The sequence below is a fragment of the Daucus carota genome, chromosome 4 (assembly GCF_001625215.2).
Source record: "Daucus carota subsp. sativus chromosome 4, DH1 v3.0, whole genome shotgun sequence".
In the NCBI taxonomy this organism is placed as follows: domain Eukaryota; kingdom Viridiplantae; phylum Streptophyta; class Magnoliopsida; order Apiales; family Apiaceae; genus Daucus; species Daucus carota.
In genome coordinates this window covers 35600936-35620413 of record NC_030384.2, presented here as the reverse complement: position 1 = coordinate 35620413, position 19478 = coordinate 35600936, and the positions used below count along the sequence as shown (strand labels likewise).

The following is a 19478-nucleotide window of genomic DNA, read 5'->3' as shown; positions in this document are numbered from 1 at the left end:
CATCCGCCCCCCTCAATTGTTTACATCGGAGAAGAGGCCTTGACACTCATTCTAATATTCTCATAAATATGTTTGATAAATTATTTTATTTTATTTTTTGAATAAATAATGACTCTCAAAATTTTTATGCAGAAAATAAAATTTTCGAAAATAATTATGAAACTATATTTTATATGCGTCTTAAAATAGGTGTTACAGGTGTCGCGAAATGCAAAAAAAAAAAAATGTAAAGAAATTAGAGGCATGGAGAAAATATAATATAGTCATATATTCATTTATTTATGAATTATTTTTAAAAAGTTATGATACCAAAGCGTGATTTATACGTAACTAATTCGGATTCGAATACTCCGGTTTTTTTAGCCTGTTAAAATGAATATTCAATTAAACTGAAACCGGACCAGAATATGATTTTTGATAAATTAAAAAAACTGAATTTGATTTTGTTTTAGTTCGATTCGTTTTAGATTTTAAATTTTTTCAATTATAATTTAATTTAATTTAGATTTTGTTTTGCAAATTATAATTTAATTTAATTTAGTTTTTGTTTAATTCGATTTAGTTTTCGAATCCGATTTTCATTTGCGTTTTTATGGTTTAGGTGGAATTTAATTAGTTTATAATTTACAAATTTATTAAACTTTGTAACTTATTAAAGTTTACCATCACACTTGTTATTAAAAATAATAATAAATTAAAACCAAAAATTGAAAAATAAATACATAAGAATGCACTAAAGACTCACGGTCAGTGTCACTACTTGTCCAAAACTAACACAAACACAAACACACAACTCACGCCAAGACCGACTGAACCGTCGCTACCCGAGCCGCAGCCCGCCAACCCGTACGGCACGTCAAACCTGCCTAACCCGTAACTCCGGTTACGGTTTTGATTTCAGCCAGCTCGGCCCGGCCTGCCTGTACAGCCGTGCCGGTTCCGTGCCTAGAAAAAGATCCCGGCACGCAGTTGAACCGGACCGAACCGGCACGGCCCGTCCGTTTAGCCGGCTATAAAAAGAAAAATTAGGGTTCGGAGAAAAACATACTCCAGTCTCCAGAATACATCTGATGGCCTCCTCCGACTCAGAGAAATATCTGACTGAAGATTTATTGATAAACATCTTTGTCAGATTAGATGTTAAATCTATTCTACGATGCACTTGTGTTCGCAAGTCATGGCATCACCTTATTATTAACACTTCTTATTTGGTTAAAGATCATCTAACCTTTCAGAAAACCTCCTCCCATGCAAAAAAATATACACTACATCAAACTTCCGAAGGCTGCAGATTACTAACAGATTGCACGCCTCTTTTCGACATTACGAAACATTCTGAACTATACTACGCTCCAGACTCATTCGACAAAGATTTTGAAACTCGTACCAGACGCAAATTGAAGATTCACGGGATGTGTGATGGGTTGTTATGTATTTCTTTTGATGCTAGAGAAGTTGGGTATAGTAGACTTGAAAGCTATTGTATTGGAGATAATTTGTATCTTTGGAACCCGATATGCAGAAAATCTAAAAGGCTTCCGGGACTTGAACTCTCGACCTCTGGTGTGAGCTTTGGGCAATATGGTGGTGTGAGCTTTGGGTATTATGGTGGCGATTATAAGGTGATAGTAATTTCTTCGTGTACTGGTTATAAATATTTTGTTTCCGTTTACAGCTTGAGTAGTAATTGTTGGAACGTTATTCGTACTAATTGTTACTATCAAGAGATGAGTGATTTTGCTGTTAAGAATCCTACCAAGTTTGTAGATGGCACTGCATATATGATAACAACTACACGAAAGACACCATTTTTATATGTGCCGCTGACTGTATGGTTTGATTTACACGACGAGACTATTCAAAATTTGAAGTGTCCGGAAGAGTTTGTTGATTATCCTTGCTATACCATTGAAGCGTATGGAGAATCAATTGCTGTTTTCGGATGTGGTAATGGAACGAATGGAGATCAGTATCTTGACATTTGGACATTTTTAAGAGACAGGGACTCATCCAAATCAAGCTGGGAAAAGAAGCTGGTTATTAATTTGAACAATGATTGGTATTCTAATAGGCCTGTAGGATCTGTCAAAAAAAAAAAAAAAAAAAAAAAAAAATAGGCCTGTAGGCTTCTTACAGAATGGTTGGTATTCTAGCATGCCTGTAGGCTTCTTAGACAATGGGAAATATATTATAAGTAATTATTTGATGAAAACTTATCCACCGAAAACCACGTTCCTTATGTGCGATCTGGAGTCTCTAAAAGTTACAATTTACGGATCTCAAAATAATATAGACTGTCACGGCAGTAAGATGAATCCTAATTGTGTGGAGAGCCTCCTTCTACTCGATGAAGATAGCGTGGATCCTTATGTGCACTTTGAGGCCAAGTCTTCTTGTGGTTCGATATTGTTTACTTTGAAGAAGGATATCGGACATCCAACAAGTGCATTGAAACTTGAATTGGTAAAATTTAGGGAACAAATTAGGAGGAAGATAAGATCTAGAAGGTAGAGCTGAAAGGCTGGGGTGAGGAAATCTTTTACTATGACAAAGGTGACTTGTTATCTATTTTTCTTACTGATTCTTAATGCATTAATGTTTTGTAATCTTAATTTAGTTCTGGATCTTCATGGTTTTTTCCAGTATTGATACCGCTTATTTAGGAAGTGAAAACGTGTACTTATAAACTGCAAGATGAAGCAATATTAAAGTTTAACGGCTATATCTTTTCTTGAGTCTTAAAGTTAAATATGTATATAATAATATAATGTGTAGCATATATAATAACATTTACATTATATTTATATATATAGGGGTGCAAGATTAATACTTGGTAATTTAGTAATATTTGCAACATTCATAGACCAGGGAGCAGGCCTTCTTGCATGATAATAGAGTGTAGGTTAGGAAGTTTGGACAGCACTTAGAAACAATCTGGTGAACAACTATGAAACTCCCTCAACATTTATAAGTTAAGCTTTCCATTTCCAGTAGATCTGTTCCTGCTACTACCCTCAAGAGTCAAGAAACATAAACATGCATCCAACCTGGTAGTTTCTGGTTAAACCAACAAAATTGCCTGGTTGAAACTACAACTCAAAGTGTATCTACCAAGTACACAAAATTACGAAGATGGTGATTAAACTGTGCGCGTATTCATCACATCCTCGTCAGGGTCATTGGAATCCATATCACATCCTCGTCAGGGTCATTGGAATCCATATTCTTACTGCAGCCTGGTTTGCGTTTTAGCAGCTAACCGAGGCTTCAACTGCATTATTGAAAGTGTCAGCATGATAGTAATCGGATGGTAAGCATATCAAAGGTCTCATTTCTAAGGAAAATGTCAGAGTGATAGTATATTAAATGCCTTTATTGTCAGACATGTATAATTTGCTGATTTATGTTGATGATCTCTGTTCTTAGCTTAAGCTGCTGATCTAGTGATTTTTGGCTATGAAATGCAGAGACATACCATCTGTATAAACTTCAAATCTTTGAGAACTCTACTTGTATCCACCTCCTGAAATGGACAACAGGAGAGGGTTTGAATAATGAAAGGTAGAGAAAAGAGTAGCAATAACAATGACAAACTAAAGATGTTTGAGAAAATGAATTCACGATAGCAACAAGCACACTGGAACTACTATGAACAAAATTTTAGCGATCTAAGACTAAGGTCCGAAATGTCAAAAAAAATAAGACTAAGGTCCATTATTAGCAAGTCCAGCATGTTCTAAGACTAAGGTCCGAAATGTCAAAAAAAATAAAATAAAAAATGCTAGTGACCATGAGGTATCGTTTGATATGCTTAGTTGTAGAATATCAAAGGTGCATGGTACTATAATGATTGCCGTTGCAATGTATAATTTTGTGATGTTGTAAACTGTAAGTATGTAACTAAGTGAGATTTGACCAGTCATCAGGAACTAAGCACGTGAAGTAGTTTTTTAATCATTCAAGTTAATATAGCTTACTCACATCCTTTCCTCCACCATTCCATGTTCAAACTAGGGTTTGGTAAAGCTTCAAGCTTTCCACAAGGCAGAACTGGTTCAGAACCGACCAAACCAAATTATATTAACATATCACATCAGTTTTGGGTAAGGAGAAGCAAGGTTCAGGCATATTCTACTGTTCTAGTGGGACAAGGTTCAGGTATATTCCAGATAGGTTATTTTACATAAAGGGTCCAGTATCACTTGAACCGCATCCCTAAGTTTGATATCGTTACTACATTTCCTTAACATCAATCTTTCATTGAAAACCCTCTAGACTTGAGGAGATATGGAACAAAATGAAAATTTAATATTTCAATGTGTCAAATATCATTGATGGGATTTAATGTTTAACATACCCAAAGCAATGACAGCCATATTTCTCTATTTTTTTAGCAGAAAAGGCTATACATAGAAAATTAGATATCTTGATCCTCAAACAGAGAGCATATTATATTGATACGCTGACATATTCTGTACAAAACATTATACATTCCAAATCTAAACCTGAAGCTGCAATGCCAAAAGGTCATAGTATTAATGTTGAGGAATGATTAAAGAAGAAAAGCTGTGGTTAGATGTAAAAAATGGTTCTCACTATAAAGTTTTCACACACACAAAGAAATGTACACCCTCATAGGAAGTTAAGATGCCACACAAGCAAAAGAATTTAAGATAGTACAAGTATAAAATCCTGTACAAGCAAAGGAAATTAAGACCACTTTATTAGGAGAAAACACAGAAAAACCAATTACAAAAGGCAGCACATTTCTCTAAGGAGCCCACACCATATGACAAATACCCTCCATAGAAATGAAATTAATAAAAACTATATTAGCTGACAATAATTGTTTTTCCAAAGAACCAAGAACACTGCAAAAGGCATCATTTGACTCTACTAAGTTATTTCACACTGCTAAATTTTTAAATATTGTTAACTCTAGAACATGGCATAATAGCGATAAGCTATATATTTCCAGTTGATATGCTCTATTATTTTTATAGATAGATAAGAGATATTACCTGTGGCACGGCACAATCAGCGTGAGCTGGATCCCAGAGGACACAACGAAAACACTCCCAGTCATCAGTTTGAACTTCAAAAAGAGGTGCCCTGTCATATAACAACTATCAGTTTTGTAAGGCGTCATAAATGTTTATAGAAGAATTAATCATGTGATAAAACGTTGTGAAATAATGTATTATATTGTAACTGTGTCCATTCACTTTCATGCTAATTTTTTGTTCCATTCCCCTGCAAGAAGCACCTAGCTTATTTAAAATACTATTCTATGGAACTTATAGACTCTTCTCTCTTGTTTTTCTCCAAGTAATGATAAACAAATGTGTAACAAATTTTTTTCTGCTCTAATCTCCAAAATCAAAGATCAACTGACTGAGGAGTTGGTACTTCTCAAATATAACACACACACACACACAAGGTGCAAATAAATACACCTTATATTAGTGCTTTGTGGGTTTACAGTGAATATTAGTGCACAGACCACAGAGTATAGTAGATTAACTGTTTACACAGCCTACAAACAGCAACTAGATTATGTGTAGCAATCGAAATTTACATAGTTCATGTTCCAACCAATTGCTAATCAACAGTGAATTTGCTACCAAACTTACAGATCAAGCCCCATCCAGATAGTCCTCTAATCTGGCAGGTTGGTTGGGTATATTATATCTATTCTTGCTGATAACAGTTAAAGTTATCTGATTGATACGATACCTACTGATTCGCTATTGCAGAAATAAGAAAAGAATCATAGCCATAGTGTGTAGAGTGACTAGTATCTCTATGTATAACAGATATTTGTAACTTTCACATTCTGAGACTCATTCCACCAACTTATCTCCCAGTCTTATTTTTTTTGGAAACTTCACATGTACAGACCACACCCAATATTTTACACTAAAAAATGATTGTCCAATCTGGCAGTTCGGTCGGTTACCTAATATCTTTTATTGTTATGGCAGACACAATACTTAATCAGTCATTGGAATTGTGTGTACTGTGTAGTAACATGACATCTCTTTGTACTAAGAGAAAAATAATAAAAAATTAAATCTCAGAACTAGTTACTTAGATCACTCTGACTTGTCTTCTACTCACAGTTTCACAGAAGATTATTTTGATATATAAAATCAATTTGCTAACAACATGTCTCTGGAAGTGAGAAGTTGACACGTATTTTTAACACGTAAAGAAAATGACGGGTACAGTGTTGCAAACTGGCAAAAGAGGAGAGGCTTGTATACCTGCGCCACTTTCCGCAAACAGTTCCATCAAGACCCTCCCCAACACCACAAATAATATCTTGACACTGAAGCCAGTTACAAATGGAGCTGATTTTAGAAGGTTTCCTTGAATTTCCATCCTAACACATGTAAAAGAGTGTTATATCTATTCTTAATCTGAAAATTAAAATAGTAAACAAAGCTATTATAAAACAAAAATTGCTTACTTGAAAGCTACAAGAATGACTTGTTTCTAGCGGTTCCTCAAAGTTATGAACCTCACTGCACCAAATTGACATGGGATTTTATATTTACTAAGCAAAAATGAAAAAAAGATGCAATTGCACAGATAATTACAATGCATTCACAGTGCATAAAACTATAAAAGTAAATTAACGGGACATCGAGAAAGCTTCATATAAATTAGATTTTTTACGGATGTGGGTTGAAGTATAAAGTGGATAGAAAGCAAGCTTAAATTGGGGTAAAACGTACTGCCAGCCATAGAACAGCAAGGCCAGCAGGAGATTTATTTATGCTGAACTTAAATATAAAGTACCCACAGATACAGAGAACATTCAAGTACTTGGATGTGGGTAGATATATTGACTCTAGTTAGCTACTAAATTTATACAGACTACATAATTTAACAACAGATATATGGTCATTCAGAATGAACTGAAGTTTCCTGCAATAAGGCATAGAGCTAGCATTTTGTAGCACCCACTTAACCCACCTTCTTATTGCAAGATAATTTACTGTTTCACAAGATTAAAGTTGGCCACAATTTTCTGAAACAAAAAACATTACAAGCTACTGAAAGAATATACCTGGTGAGTGGACCAGACCAATCAGGTACCTCTGCTTGATATTCCAGGCCAATATGAACACTTGTGTAGTAAGGTTCAGTGTCTTCCAACATAGCTGCTATAGGGCCTGATGTGCCTTTGGAAATTGCAGATCTACCTCTGCCCATCTCCTTTAGTATTTTATGCTTCTTTTTTGAACAAGAGTAACACAACCACTCATTGAGAGGTAACTTTCTCAATCGGGGGTAGCAGCAAGAGATATGGAATGCCTCTTCGCATTGATCACAGATTAGCATCTTCAGTGTGAATTCTGACTGATCACAAGCTTTGCATTGCCGCAAACAACTGCACTCATTACCGGAACCTGGAAATTCCGGAGAAACATGAGTCCTCATACGGCAAGGTCCTCCATCTGACCTCAAGACTTTAAGAATTAAAATTCGTATATCCTTTTCAGATAAATCATCCCGCATAGATTTCTGAATGAATGCCTCAGATGAAGAGCATTCACAAGTGTCATCCCCTTTAGCCTTCATGCTGGCTCCACACATATCCATATTTGATTTTGATGATGAACAGCTCTCATTTGCCAAGCAGACATCTACATCTCTGATCATGTTAAATCTTGAGTCTTCTACCAAACCAGGCTCTTTGCCTAGAGATTGTCTACTGGATGCCGTCTCTATTGTGTTTTTAAAAGGAAGAAATTCATAATTTTTAGCAGCTTCGGCATCAACCACCAATGTTTTATTGGCAGCCAATGTAGGGACTTCAGAACTGATGACCGAAAGAGAATTGTTGGTTGGATTTGCTTTTGTGGATGTTTGGAGAGGACGATCTGTATCAAAGTCTCTTATCTGTTTCCTTCGTTGGTAGAGAATAGGTGTAGAATTCTTGGACATATTGCCCAAGTTTGAATGTTGAGAAGTACTAACGGTTGGATTTGCTTTCGTGGATGTTTGGAAGGAGAATACAGTATCAGAGTCTCTTAGTTGTTCCCCTTGTTTATTTCGATGATATATAGTAGGTGAAGAATTATTGGACATATTACCGATTGAATTTTGGGAAGTACTGGCAACTGGCACTTGGAAAGGTGATACAGTATCAGAGTCTCCTAGCTGCTTCCTTCTCTGGTACATAATAGAAGGTGTATAATTCTCAGACATATTGCCCACGGTCATATGTTGGTAAGTGTTGGCGAAATTCATGGAGCATGCATCATAGCAATCTTTCCTCTCTGCATCTAAAAGACTGGAAGAACTCCTCTATGATCACCTTGGGTTTCTTATCACATAAAGCTCTTCACCACAAGAAGATAGAAGAAACTCAGCAACTTCAATGGAACTAAAAGAATAGAATTGTGTTTCAACATCTTCATATCAATAATTGAAGTGCTATGATTTTGTTTGTACTCCAGAATAAAGCAAATGAATTAACTTTCTTAACACTCGGCTTAAAAGGACATAGAAGCAAATCTTAACTTTGTTACGCAGCCACACGTATTGATGCTGCCCAGTTAAATTACACATGCATATAAAATATCAGATGATGAGGAAATTCAAGCTCGATGTTCCATTTCTATGTTACATCCGATAGGTGATAAAGTTTGGCACCTTGAAAAAGAGAGTCAAAAAACTATTCTATATTACATCTAGATTATGAATCCCTAAAAGTTCTCTCCAAATTTAAAATTCATTTTCCGTCCAGTGGTCTCAATTCAGATATCAACTCAAGATTTCATGATGTTGGTTTCACATTTAATATGTGTGAGTGTGAAGTCTATGAACCAAAACCCTAATTTACAGATACAGAGACACAGCCTCATAGCCCTCATCTATGATTGCCCCGAATCCTCTTCCGCTTCGTGGTCTACTTTTCTAGCCACTACTTCGAACTTATAATTGTTGCGAATATCTTATCAAACATGTTTCTGATTGACAAATACAATGTTGTGCAACTATTAACAGAATGGGTCTTATTCTTGAATTCTGTAAAACAAAGGAACATCCAATTTCTACAGAATTAGGGCTTACAGTACCAGCACATATGATTAATTTTCTCAATACATTCAACAAAGATTAAACTTTCAAACCCAATTTCTATTACAATCAAGAGCAACAATGACTGCACAAATATCAACAACAAATGCTAAATATCAATTGTCAACATATAACAATTCAAGAATCTAAAAATACACACATAAAAACATATATATACACACAGTCATACATATAACCAAGATACAAGAATCAAGAAAATAAAGATTTTTATACCAGAGCGATCTTGAAATAAAGGTAGAATCAAGAATTTGAGAAAATGGAGAGTTATATGAGCTAGTTTTAAAGCCAGAGTCCTAACAAACTCAAAAAAATAAGCCTTTATAGGCCCAAAACCAAACAACTTCTCTCTCCTGATTTTTTATAACTTATTTTTATTATTTTTCAGTTAAAAGTGATAAGATATTTTAATTTTTAAATACATCAGACCATATACTACTTTGAGAATTGAGATTTCTAACAATAATTTATTGTTCATAAGGCCAAAGAGATTATACTAGCGTGCTGTGTCACCTTGGAAAATCAGTGTTTCAGGAAACCTGTTCACTCTGTTCATTCTCAACTAGCACAGTTCTGTTGAAAAAAATTTGCAATATTATTTGTGAGGTTTCCTGTCCGCTGAAATTCACCAAAGCTCGTATTCGGAATATTTTAACCATATTCTTAGCAACTCGCTTCACGAATTTGGAATTTTTAACCATATTCTTAGCGACTCGCTCGGTGACTAAGCTCGTATTTTTTTGCCAGGAAGATAAGTTGCTTTCAAGAATTTTTTGATACTCGTCTACATTCTCGAAAAAACTAAAGATAAATGATTTGACAAAACTAGTGGCCAAGTTCTTCTCTTAACTGGATTACTTGAGCGCTGATATTTTCAAAAAAATATTATCTAGCAGCTCTTCCATTTCAGAAAAAGGAAAAAGAAAAAGGAACTCGATTCGGATTCTATCTATTATATGCAAATTAAGAAATGCTTACAGAAATGATTGCTGCTTATCAACATAATTAGTTTTAGATGTCGTATACATTATCAGCATTAGAAATCCTACATCAATCTCATATGACAAATCCTGAAGCACTGATAAATGAAGCGGATGCTGCAGAATTACGCAGAACATGCTATCAAACATTTAATCTTCTTATTAAAAGCTACTCCCTCTGTCCCTTTAGATTGTTAAGATTTTTTAAAAAGTATGCGCTATCAAACATTTAATCTTCTTATTAAAATCTACTATAAGACACGAAACCTGAAAGGTAATACTATAATCACTAGCACTTAGGAAGACTACAGCATTATATAGAAATTATTAGAATGCTGATCTCAACGACAGCTGCACTCAATGTTGAAGTTGGACGAAAAACAAAAATTTAAGTGGTAGGCTTAAGTAGCCGGTTAAAATCCCAGGCAGAATGTTTTATCGCTAAAAAATAACTGGCCTATCAAATATATAAAGATTACAAGGCTAAATAAAAATATTAGAAAGATAATTTAACCGAATTAAGATAATGGCATCAGCTTTTGTTGTATAAACAGATGAAATTCCGAAATAATAAAGAACTATTTTCAAATGCTACTACTTTTCCATCAATATTCTGCTGCATAGCTGAATATCAAGTATCAACTAGCTTGTTCAATCCTTTCCGATTAGTCCATACAAGTTTACCTCAAAGCAAATCATTTCTGATCATTATTCTTGACAATCAGGCAATCAGCTGCACAGGGACAAGTACCAACTCCTATGTCATTTGATCTGAAAGCAGTGGTTTGACAATTGGTAACAATTTCGTACTAAAACTTCATAATCTGAAAAATGCAGACCTCTTCATCAAAAGCAATGACACATGAGAATGCATCTACTGTTAAATGTTCTGGACAGGTGGCCTGGTGAGGCTTTGAAACTGAAACTTCATCGTTAACTGTTAAAGACAGCTGAAATACACCAAGTAACAATCTTAACGGGTGGCATGGTTCATATATGTAACATAAACACAGAAAGAGAGTGCATTTTGAGATTCTACTAGGGAATAGCGATATCTTCCACTGAAAAAACATTTACCTGCCATTGCGCAAGCAAAATATCTAGGGCTTCCATCTCTGCATCACTGCATGGGCAAATATGAGTCCCATGGTCATCAAAGAGTAATCTTATTTTCTAGCAGCTCCGCAAATGTTAATACAAGGAAAATGAGATTATATGGAAGATAAAAGAAGATAATGTAAATAAAATAAGTTCTGGTTATGCTTCCTGGATGTCGATATAATGGCTTAAAGAATGAAGTTTAATGTGTCAATGGGCAGAGACAGAGGCAGTACTCAAGCATAAGGAGCCCAGAAACAGTTTAGAAGATGAAAATTATTAACACAATCAAAAAGTGATATCCTTCAGAACTCCAAGTTCTCAGTCCAAGCCCTTCAATAACTCTGCTTTGCGTACCTGTTGTAATGCAAGCATCATGCATGCATCAGTATTCAAATTTTATTTTATTTTCCTCACAAACTTCTATTCTCAAGAAATAAATCAAAAGTAAAACGTATCTTAATTTCCATCAATTTTTTCTCATTCTCACAAACTTCTGTACTTTGGAAATAAATCAAAAGTAAAACGGATCTTAATTTCCATCACTTCAGTAGAGATAGGAGCTCAGCTCGAGACGGAGGCAGTAGGGGGCGACCAGAGCAAGATGCCCCTCAAAACTAGTGTAAGATACGTATAAGTTCTATAAATTTGTAACAACTTATTGGTCTAACCCTCTATTACAATAATTTACATTCAAAATCAAATTTTCTTTCTTACTGCTATTATGTGTTGTGATTATTTGCAAATTTGCGTCTCAGAACGACTGATACGAATGGCAAGGTTCCTGAGCGCAGGACAGTATGACATACCAGTATCCACTTCAGATGACGTAACTGTATAATCATTTAGTCATGAAAATATCATTCTGTGAAACTTCAGATAGATTACTTAACATTAATTTATCAGATTAATTCACCTTTGTTCTTCGGAAAAATCTCAAACAGTGTAGTGCTCAGACTGATTACTATGGGTTGATGAACTATAAAGATCATTCAAGTAACAAAAAGCAAGGTGTCGCTTTTGTGAGCAAACAGAATCACTTGCCAGGCCTGCAATTCCGTAACAAATGGTTTTCCAGAAGTTTTTGACAGTAGCTATTGCTTTAATCAGTATTCCTTTCCTTCTTTTTTCCTCTGCTTGCAACTTATTTAGTATTAAGTCGTGTAAAGTGCACAACACTCGTTTCATTTGCTACATATATAATTTTATTTGCATATCTGGTCGTCTCCGGTGCACAATTCTCCATCGCTAGTTACTTATTTGTTTTTATTGCACAAAACAATCCTAGTTTCCTAGATCAGAATATGACCTCGTCATTAATTCTTTCAAAGGGTTAAAAAAGAAATCCTAAACACTTTAATCTAATAGAATATAATGGAATTAAAAAAAATTGTCTTTGTAATTAAAAACGACATGTAATGCCTGCTTAACAAAGTGCAGTGCATCAATTATCATGAATGTCCTCCCAAATTAGTAGAGTAGCACCAAAATGATCGTCCAAGGACTAGAAAACAAGAGAGAATTAATTAACAGAGAAAACATATATAATACCAAGATAGAATATCAAAAATAATTCTTTATTACTTCATATTGACAGGCTACTTTATTCATGATTATTATTCATTCATCCACGTTCCTGTTCTCAACTAGTCTCATCTTCCCTAGCATTAATAATGCAGCAAGTATAACGTTACTGTACAGGTACAACACAATGAAATAAGATGTCGGGAAAAGGACTGCATACATCTCACACTCCACGGATTTTGTTACTGATCAATAACAAAATCAATGGAATGAATCGAAAGAGAAAATGCTCTCGGTATTTTACTCCTAGAATTCGAGTCCGGCTTCTAACAGAACGCCCCTGCAACATTGCAGACATCAATGAGTAGTTATAAGAGGATAATCTGACTTCTACATCCCAATAATTTACTGACTTTTTTTTCAGATTTTTTAAATGATGTAAGAAAAGATATAATGGCTTTGCTGACCAAATAATGCAGCTTATATTATTTACTTACAATGTCTCAATCCTCCCCTCTGACAACATATCTATCTCACCTCACCCAGCCCTGCCTGTTCCAACCAAAATTAAAAAAGTCCAGATCTTGCCGTACGTGTGATGTAGCATACTATCAATGTTTTTTTCCGCGAGATGACATTAATCCTAGACTTTTGATGAAAATGCTGAGCAGTATCGTATTTTTTAGCAAAAAATCACTCATTCTGTAATTTTTACCATCAAACGATTATTTTAGCTGAATATATGTTTGTGGACCATTACCCAAATTAAAAATGCCAGCATTAGGATCTACTTCACCTCTTACATTTACTCCATATTCTGGCCCAGAAGTTCAACACATATATAGTATATAATACAGGCATACCTAAATCGGGAGAATTTATAAGATTTTATATTGAAAAACAGAGTCAACGACTGGGACTTAATTACATTTATATTCCTATTTTTATAATCATTTGTAAATAAGTACTCAGATATTAAGAACTGTTGAATAGTATGAATCAGTATAGAAGCTATGTCAGTGTACTAGATTGAATTTGAGATGAATAACTGACCAATCAACTTTATTGATACTCAAGTGTAAAGCACATACATTGATACACAGTTGTGCACTGAACAAAAATAGCAGCTAACTAATATAACGGGCACAGTTATATGCTGATAGTTTGAACTTTTTTGGACCTAGATTTCCTGGAAGAAGTACTGGTGGATAAACCTACATATATGTCACTTGTGGACCTCCGGTCCGACCAAGCTTCTGATACTTTGTCATAATTTAATTTCAGCCGTGGCCCTCCGCTCAACATCGGTAGCTCTTCTTCAGCAGCAACAGGATTATGGACAGGAGGACTATCTAAATACTTCAATTCCACAATTTTCTTAACCTTCTTTTTCTTCTTTTGTGCTGCTGCTGATGGTGTTTTCTTAAAATTGGGTGTGATGTCAGCCACATCTACTGCAGGAAAGCTCCACCAATTTGATTCATCAGCATCCCTCAATGCCCTTACTCCTCCCCCTCTCATTCCGAAACCATAATCAAAATTACCACTAAATCCCAATCCCAGGGGATAACCAATGCAAGTAGTACTGGTGGACTCATCACTTGCACTATCATTGTTCACACTTAGATTCCCCATGATGCTATCAATGCCTTCTTCAATTTCTTCATCCAGTATCGACTCTGCATCGAAATCATCTTGATGCTCATCACAAATTTCCAACGAATTCCCACACAAATCGCTATCTTGGGGACTGTGGCACACCCTTTCACAAGAATCTACAACTTTGGGCACAAGACCAAGAATGCGTTTTTCTAGGATTGGCTGATGGAGTAAAAAACCAGAATTGTCTATAGTTCGAAAGGGTAGGAGTAATTCTTGAGCCTCATCCACAAAACTGCTGTATAATTTACTAGATTTGCAAAGCTTTGTGAGGTGTTTGGTGGGGAATATTTTGGGGTATGCTGTCGATAGAAGCAGAGCTGCTTCATTGTAGGTTTGGTTTGGTCTCTTTCGAGGGGTTCGAGGCTTTCGATGTAAAATTGTAATTGGGGAATTACTTGATTCTGAGAGTGTAGAAGACGGAGATGACGAATGTGAAGTTCTACTAGAAGTAGATGTCGATTTAACAATATCAAGATCGAACCCATAAGTCCGGCCTCCTCCACTCAAACAAGAAGACATTTCAAAGCCTACCAAACAAAGAGTACAAGGTCAATTCATACGAAACAAGACTCTTGAAACTTGAAAGAAAATCCAAGATACAAAATCAAGAAGCAAACTTTAAAACAGAACAAAATGAATCGAGCTAAAGATTATTCAATCAAGTACTACCCTGCTCACAAAATTATATGCAACAGAAGATTCAGAAAATAAATATAAAAGTACCAATCAGAATCACAAGAACTGGCAAGGACAGTGACCCAATAAATGGCCCAAGGACTTGGCTCAATTTCAGCCACCAAAAAGGCCAAACAGAAGATGATAATAAAAGCCTCCGAGGATGTATGTAGGATTGTGTTGAAATGGTAAGCAAACTATAAAGGAAATAGCACAAAACCCTAAACCCTAAAAAAATACTAGCACCTATAAAAAGAAAATGATGGTCACACAAATAAAATATGCTACAAAAATAAGAGACAAAATGGTGAATAAATTAGTATTGGTAAAGTAGAATAAAAAGATACCAGAACCTTATAAAAAACCCAAAAGGGAATTACAAGTTCAGATCCCAAAACCAAAAAAATCAATCTTTAATTCATCAATCACACACATATAAATAGGCGTTTGAAACAAGAAAGATAGCCAGAAAAGAGCTGTACTAACATTAGACCTAAAAGAAGAAAGTACACTATCACTAGAAATGAAAAGAGAGAAGTATAGATAATATAAAAGAGGATAAATTTGTGATTGCAAATGCACAAGGCCCGAGATTTAAACTTATAAGGAGATGGGGTTTATCCAATAAGTGAGTGAGAAATATCTTACATGAGAGAATTAACCAATAGTGAGAGAACCAAGAGAGGCCAGTGAAAAACTGTAAGAAACAGGGGAGAGACAGGGTTTGTTTGGAGCAGAGAGAGTCACGGGAGAGGGAGAGAGAGAGAGATTCGTTAAGGGTGTTCTGTGAACAGGTCCGGTTTTGAGGGAGTGCAACAAGTGCAACAGCACAGGGCCCATGAAAATTTAGGGCCCCAATCTATTACTACTTCTTTCTATCTTTTGATATACTCATGACAAATATAATATAATATTAATATCTCTTTAATTTTTACTATTATTTTATTTAAACACTAATTTAAGTCTCTTTAATTTTTACCATTATTTAAATATAATATAATATTAATATCTCTTTAATTTTTACCATTATTTTTACCATTATTTAAGTCTAACTACTTAAAAAAACAATTTTTCAGTTGTAGCAGTCTAATTTTGTTTATGATATCATGTTATTTTAAATATTTTAAAATTTTGTTTTGTCATTTGGAAGGGTCTCATTCTTAAAGTCGCACAGGGCCTCAAAAAAGTCCCAAACGGCCCTGTCTGTGAAAATAGCAGAGACCCACCAGTGTTTGTGTATGTATACGCGTGTGTATATGTTTGTTGAAAGCTTGTGAGTTTATCTCTCTGGAATGGACGGAGAGATAGATGGGCGGGAGAGGTAAGTGGACGAGAGAGACGAGAACAGAGGATGCGACAAAGCTTGGCTTCAGTATTTGGACCACGCTCTGCATTGGGGGACGGGGGCGCGGCACGGACTTTAATGCTTCAATATAGTATAGTTCTGTAAATTATTTTTAAAATTTTCTTTTTTTGTATAAAAGTATAACATTTATATTTTTATACAAAAAAAGAAAATCTTAAAAATAAGTTGTGGAACTATGTTTTATAAGAGCCTTAAAAAGCGTGTCGAGCAGTGAAAAAGAAACGTATACAATTGACTGGGACGGAGGGAGTATGTTCCAATTATTTCAACTCTCTGGGTTTACTATTGTGCCCTTTGTTTTCTCCACTGTCAACTCCGGGACTAAAATAGCAAAGTATATTCTATAGAAAAAAATGATTAAAATTTAGATACCCTTCTTAATTACTTAGCTTATTTATATATTTTAGTATTTTACTAATCTGTTAAAAATCAACATAAATGAGTTCAAGTATAAAATCTTTTTCATGTTATTTTTCATTCACCAAATAATAGTGAAACTTATATTGTGATATTTATAAGAACTTGGTATGATTATTGTATATTTAAAATAATTATATATATGAGTTATATGTGAATATGCGGTAATTCACTAAATACTATTGATAGAATAAACAAATTCTAAAATTATTATTAATTATATTCCAATGTATTAACTTATTCGCTATTTATAACTAAATATTCTATGTATTTGTTTGAAAATCAATAATTTGTTTGAATCATACTTATTTTAAAATCATAATATATCATTTCATTTATCAGTGCAATTTATTATTTATTTAACATATGTCAAGAAGTACTTATAAAAAAAACTGATAATGTGGTGGTGTTTGTTTGACAGAAGCCGATTCTGCTTCTGGCTTCTGCTTTTCTTGACCCGTTTTTGTTGTAAAGAGGTAGAAGCATTTTTATGAAGCTGAGAATGCTAGCTTCTCTCTCGCAACTTCTTCTTCTTTTCCAAACACTTTATCAACTTATTTACTTCTCACTTCTACTCCACTTCTTTACTATAAATAAGAAGTCACTTCTTTTAAGTTAACCCAAACAGGCTCAGTCTATCTTTTGTTTCGTGACTTCTACTTCTTTTACAAACACTTAAATCACTTTTAAATCTTATATTATTTCTAACTTCTATTTCACATTTTTTACTTTAAACAAGAACTTATTTTAAAATCACTCAAACGGCCCCTAAAATATAAATACTTTTTTTAAGTTTACCCAAACCGCTCTGACGATTTCTTTGTTTGTTTTTTCTATCTACGTTACCTTGAGTGGCATTTAGAGGACTCACGTTTGCCAATTTAAGACCAATTGCTTCAATTAAATCCAGATAGATAGATCCTCGATTTCCTTTTTACAATCTTCCTCTGCCTTTCGATATGGATAAGTGTGTGGAGTGCGTCGGTGTTCTAAAAATGGGCCTTTCTTTTACCAACACATCCGTACACACCAAATATTCGGCTTCCGCTATCAGAAGGCCCAAGTATTCCTTCAGTACATCCAGAGTTTTAAAATCCCGGAGCTAAAAGCAAGCCCAACAGCTTCCTTTGTTTGGTTCTGGATTTATCTGCTACTCCCTCCGTCCCGGCCAATTCTTTACGTTTGGTTTGGGCACGGAGGTTAAGAAATATGTATAAAGTAGTGGAAAAGAGAAAGAAAAGTAGGTGAAGTGGTGGGACCCATTAATTTTTAATGTATAAAAGAGAGATAGTGGAGTAAAAGTAGTGTGAAAAGAGAGTTAAAGTAGTGTGAAAAGGAAGAAAAGGTTGGGAAGTGGTGGGACCCATTAACTATTTTTGGTAAGTTTTGAAATGTAAAGAATTGGATGGGACATCCCAAAAAGGAAACTGTAAAGAATCTGGCGGGACGGAGGGAGTATGATGTATATAGGCTGGTTGATTCCAAATTCATGCATTACTGGGGGCCCATATAAGACACAATCCAAAATTCACCGAACCCGACTCAATCTGTAACTCGATACTGAGACAGAATCCGAAAGTGGTCCGAAAATTATCCGATTGACTTGAAATGGATCCTAACTGACCCGGATTAGAATTTCATTTCTAAAAATTTCAGTTTTCAGTTTTATTCAATTTTAAATGATTCCAAAATTGACCCAATTGTTGACACGAACACGACGTGTTACCGGAAATTGCCAGATGCATTATGTTTGATTGAAAAATATTTTAGTTTCTTTTTTGTCTAAAGTCACAACTCAAATTCGTATTCCGTGAAATTTTTATACTCAACCACGAAGGTGAATATGAAATATGGATTTGTGAAAATGAAAAAAATATAATTAAACTCTAATTAATAATACAAAAGATGTCTTAAATCAATCATGTTATTACCCCCAGCATTCAAACACATGATATCAAAAATGATAAGTACCTTAATTCCGGTCCATCTTAACCTGATTTCCATCTATAACCTCACAAGTCACACACCCCTTATAATCGAAGGATCTCTAAATGAGCTTATAAGTTCAAATACAGGGAGTATGACTTAAAATGAGCTTTAAATAGTGTCATAGTGATTTCCAAAATGACCATGACATCCTCAAGATTAATGATACCAGATCATTTTATATCTTTTTAAATCTAATATTTTATAAAATTTACATGAATTAAACTATGATATTATTAGACTTGCCCTTCAATCAGTCCGTGTCCTCAAAATTTTGTTATAGCTTTCGCGATATTTTCAATTCAAGAGCAAACTTTTACATTAAACATACGAAAAAAATAAAAATCCAGTACTACTTTTGAACAAAATTTATAAATTTACAAAGTAATATAGAAATAAACTTAAAAAAATTCTGAACCACGAAAAGAGACAAAGAGGCCGTTTCATGATGACACCGTACGCGGAGGATACTGAAATAAGTCCAAGGTGAAAATATATGAGGTTTTAGACTTTTGTAGCATCACATGGGCAATATTATATATAACTAGTATGTGTGCCCGCGTTGCGGGAGGGGCAATTAAATGAGTTCTTATTGAATTTTTTATTCATTTTTTTGAATTATACTAATACATATATTTTAATTTCAAAAAGCTCCATAA

The 19478-nt window shown here is 34.5% G+C and overlaps 2 protein-coding genes across 4 annotated transcripts; both read right to left on the bottom strand.

Moving 5' to 3' along the window:
* Window positions 1–2938: 2938 nt before the first annotated feature.
* LOC108215926 (uncharacterized) lies at window positions 2939–9483 on the bottom strand. Of its 2 annotated transcripts, none has more exons than XM_017388559.2 (7): window positions 9328–9483; window positions 7076–8354; window positions 6473–6527; window positions 6267–6385; window positions 5022–5112; window positions 3476–3523; window positions 2939–3271 (listed from the first exon to the last, which is right to left on the bottom strand). In XM_017388559.2, the coding sequence occupies exons 2-7, from the start codon at window positions 8260–8262 to the stop codon at window positions 3227–3229; spliced, it is 1545 nt and encodes a 514-aa protein (XP_017244048.1). In that variant the 5' UTR covers window positions 8263–8354; window positions 9328–9483; the 3' UTR covers window positions 2939–3226. The 2 variants fall into 2 exon arrangements, with proteins under 2 accessions (XP_017244048.1, XP_017244047.1); XM_017388558.2 differs by having other exon boundaries at window positions 7076–8398; window positions 9328–9470.
* A 4264-nt stretch (window positions 9484–13747) lies between these two features.
* On the bottom strand, window positions 13748–15835 carry LOC108215987 (protein CHLOROPLAST IMPORT APPARATUS 2). 2 transcript variants are annotated; one of them, XM_017388632.2, is made up of 2 exons: window positions 15699–15835; window positions 13748–14902 (listed from the first exon to the last, which is right to left on the bottom strand). In XM_017388632.2, exon 2 carries the CDS (start codon window positions 14892–14894, stop codon window positions 13863–13865), a length of 1032 nt encoding a protein of 343 aa, XP_017244121.1. In that variant the 5' UTR covers window positions 14895–14902; window positions 15699–15835; the 3' UTR covers window positions 13748–13862. The 2 variants fall into 2 exon arrangements, with proteins under 2 accessions (XP_017244121.1, XP_017244120.1); XM_017388631.2 differs by lacking the exon at window positions 15699–15835 and adding an exon at window positions 15099–15294.
* Between the last annotated feature and the right edge of the window lie 3643 nt (window positions 15836–19478).